The sequence below is a fragment of the Propithecus coquereli genome, unplaced genomic scaffold, assembly GCF_000956105.1.
Source record: "Propithecus coquereli isolate 6110/MARCELLA unplaced genomic scaffold, Pcoq_1.0 Scaffold42, whole genome shotgun sequence".
Classification (NCBI taxonomy): Eukaryota; Metazoa; Chordata; class Mammalia; order Primates; family Indriidae; genus Propithecus; species Propithecus coquereli.
This window is the reverse complement of record NW_012149952.1, coordinates 942766-946081: the sequence shown is the minus strand read 5'-3', so window position 1 is coordinate 946081 and position 3316 is coordinate 942766. Positions and strand designations below refer to the sequence as shown.

At 56.5% G+C, this 3316-nt stretch overlaps 2 protein-coding genes across 2 annotated transcripts in view; one reads left to right on the top strand and one right to left on the bottom strand.

Annotated features, from left to right (window-relative positions):
* ZNF576 (zinc finger protein 576) overlaps positions 1 to 1476 on the bottom strand; it is a 7227-nt gene extending 5751 nt beyond the window's left edge. The window contains exons 1-2 of the mRNA XM_012653404.1: positions 1350 to 1476; positions 899 to 999 (exon numbers count right to left, since the gene is read on the bottom strand). Coding sequence (XP_012508858.1) covers positions 899 to 999; positions 1350 to 1378 — 130 coding nt within the window. The 5' untranslated portion in view covers positions 1379 to 1476. The remainder of the gene's footprint in view (positions 1 to 898; positions 1000 to 1349) is intronic.
* A 568-nt stretch (positions 1477 to 2044) lies between these two features.
* Positions 2045 to 3316, top strand: part of IRGQ (immunity-related GTPase family, Q) — a 5867-nt gene continuing 4595 nt past the window's right edge. The window contains exons 1-2 of the mRNA XM_012653403.1: positions 2045 to 2092; positions 2366 to 2897. Of these exons, the coding sequence (XP_012508857.1) occupies positions 2368 to 2897 (530 nt within the window). The 5' untranslated portion in view covers positions 2045 to 2092; positions 2366 to 2367. The remainder of the gene's footprint in view (positions 2093 to 2365; positions 2898 to 3316) is intronic.

Here is a 3316-nt window from a genome sequence, read left to right as displayed (position 1 = left end):
AAAAAAAAAAAAAAAAGAAAGACTATACCATAATAATGCCTGAACATAGAAAAAAAACATGACAGTTGTCCAAGCCTGAAAAATGACCAGACACCCCCTATCCTGGCTAATGTGAATCGACTGCTGCTGTTTTATCAACCACAGTGTCAGCCTCGCTTTTTTCCTCCCTCCTCCTGCGTACGGTTTATTAAGACGCCAATCATGGAATTGCCCCTGCGTTCTGGCAGCATCCAATCCAGAGCCAAAGCCCTTCTTCGAACCCTCCCCAAACTTGCCTCACACAAGCCCCAATCCTATAAGTCACCCTGAACACTCTTACTGGGCCACCCCACAGTTCTCCCATGGTGTGTTCTTCCTTGCAATAAGCAATGAGCCCAACTTGTTCAACTACAGATGCATTCTTGGCGGTCTCTGAATGGAGGCATTGACACCATCTCTCGTTACAAATACTTGACTTCCCTCTGCCTCAGTTCCCTCATCTTAAGTGATAATACCAATTTCACAGGGTCAGTTATTAGAAGGACTGAATGAGACCGTGTTAAACTCATTCATAACATGAATGCACCTCACACATAATAAACATGCAGTAGGAGCTGTTTCTATTATGTCAAACTGCCGACTTTCCCAGTCACAGCTCCAACCCAGTCCTCTCCCGGAAGCCACCCTATCCCTCTGAACTGCATCCCATCCCTGCTTAGGTGGCCAGAGCAGGGTGAGTGCATCTGAGCATAATAGGAGTGAGGAAAGGCAGTTCCTGCTAGGGCAGCTCAGGGCCTTTTATAGCCCTTCCCAACAGGCAAGGCCCTGCAGCGCCTTGGACATTGAAATGCCATAGAGACCTTTTCAGCATCAGCTCCTGCACCCCACCCTCCCTAGCCTGCCAGCTGTCTGTACTCACAGATGCTGTCTCCTGGACTTCGGGGGCTCCTCTCATTGGGCGAATCCTGCTGCTCCATGGGCTCTTCAGGGTGTGGGTCCTCCATGGTGACTGGGACCCCTCTGGTCAAGAGAGGAGCATGCATGAGTGAAGCCACCCATCTGTCAGAAGCCTTAAACAGCATGCTAATTCCATGATCTTTGATGTTTGATGTCGTCAGAGGCTCTCGTTGCAAGCCTTTGACTCACTACGACATACCATCTCCTTGAACTCTATCTGATGGAGCTGTCACTAGAGAACCTTCAAACCTCCCAAATGCTTGGACTCCCCAGGTTGTGACTTCCCTAGAGTCTCATGGCCCGTGTTACCTAAGACCCCCTGCATCAAACTAACTCCCTGAACTCAGCGTGCGAGTCTTGATCTTTGACACCAGCTTCATCCCAAGTGTCTTGGGGCAGGTAATGGTTCCCACCTTTTAGCTCGTTTCTTCCCGGGAGACATGCTTCTGTGACATCCTGTGAGTTTTGTTCCACCCAGAGCCCCCGCCTCCCACGCACGCTTTCAGCCGCTGCGTTAAGCACTGCCTTTGGGTCCCTGCTGCTCGGGCCGGTCGCCCAGGCCTCTGCTTTTCTCCGTACAGCAGAGGGCTGCCTTTCGCTGCGCCTGTCGGTCGCTCGCCACAGCGCCGCCACGCAGAGGGAAGTAGGGTAGGGCCCACCGAGTCTCAGGGTCCCAGTGGTTTCCGCGCCCTTTCGCCTGATGAGCCTCTCAAACTTGAGAGCCCGGACTGCCATAGGCAATAGTAGAGTCGTGCTAACCTGGTCCTCAAAATAAGGGGGGGGGTCCTTCTCTGCACTAGGGTGCGTTATGATGACGTTGCCACCGACCCGTTGCCGTACAAACCTAAGCTCATTGCGCAAGTAGGGGTAGGCGCGCAGGCGCTGTGACTCGCTTATTGTTCGAGGCTCTGAGACAACTGAAGCTGGGCGCGTGCGCACTTCGGCCGTTCTGCGCAGGCGCTGCGAAGCTTCCAAGACACACCCCCTTGCGAAGGGAGTGGCGTCAGGTTGGAGCCACCAGAACGCGTCTCCTCATCCCTAAATCCCGGAGGTCTTGCCTCTTCGGCCTCCGTCCGCCCGATCCCAGGGGCGGAGCTTCTCGGTGGCACACCGGTCGCCACCAATTACTCTCCCGGCTCAATCGGCTCTTTGCTCGGTTAGTGAATTGGAAGGGGAGAGGGATGATGGATTGGAGGCGAGATTTCTGAGTCTTTGAAGCAGAAAGGGAAACGCGTGCATCCAGAAAGGGGGCGGAAAGGACGCCTGGGTCCCTGGGGAGCAGGGCCTGGGCACTGGATTTCTAGATCCCTGAGAATAAAAGAAGGGGGCAGGGTGGAGAACTAAAGCCTCGGTCTAGAGTGGAGAGGCTAGGAAAGAAAAAGGCTGGGTGCTTCCTGACCCGGGTCTTCCCTACCCTCTTGCTTTCCAGCTATGCCTCCGCCACAGGGTGACGTGACCGCCTTGTTCCTGGGGCCTCCGGGCACGGGGAAGTCTGCGCTGATCTCAGCGCTGTGCGACAAGGATGTCGAGACTTTAGAGGCCCCCGAGGGACGGCCAGATTCCAGGGTCCCCAGCCTGAGAGCTGCTGGCCCAGGCCTCTTTCTGGGTGAGCTGAGCTGCCCACCCGCAGAGCCAGGGCCCTGGGCGGCGGAGGCCAACGTGTTGGTACTGGTGCTACCTGGACCCGAAGGGAACGGGGAGCCCTTGGCCCCAGCGTTGGGAGAGGCAGCGCGGGCTGCCCTGGGCCGAGGGACCCCGCTCCTGGCAGTGCGGAACCTCCGTCCTGGGGATTCACAAAATGACGCCCAGGTCCGGGATCAGACAGCGGCTCTGCTGGATAGAGAAGGGTTAGGAGCCGCGGCTCTCTTCGTACTGCGGGCAGACTGCGGCAGCGGCGAAGGCTGCGAGGAGCTAGAGCGCCTGCGGGCGGCGCTGCAGAGCCAGGCGGAGGCACTGCGGAGGTGAGCTCGGGGTTTCTGGCTGGGCTGGGGAGGCTTGGTCCGTTAGTCTAGACCCCCTCCCCCTAAGGTGCTCTTTGAGGTCCAGGAGACCACACCCCCAGTGAGTTTGGGGCGAGGCTTAACTTGACATCTGCGGAGGGCCTGCTTGGTGGTTCAGGCCCGCCCCTCAGCACAGATTTTGAGGTCAGGGAAACTCTAACCCAAGTGATCCCTCCATGCTTAACCCTTTTTTTGTCATCTAGAACCCACCCTAGCCACGTGTCAAGTGGAGGTACCGACCTATTATCAGGGCCCCACCTTTAGTGGGAGCTCTGAAGTCACCCTGCTCTCAAGCGAGAATTCTAGGAGAGGCCGGATCTGTCTCCCAAATGCTGCCCCCACACAAAATTTTGAAGGAGGGCGGCTCCCTCTTGCCACAC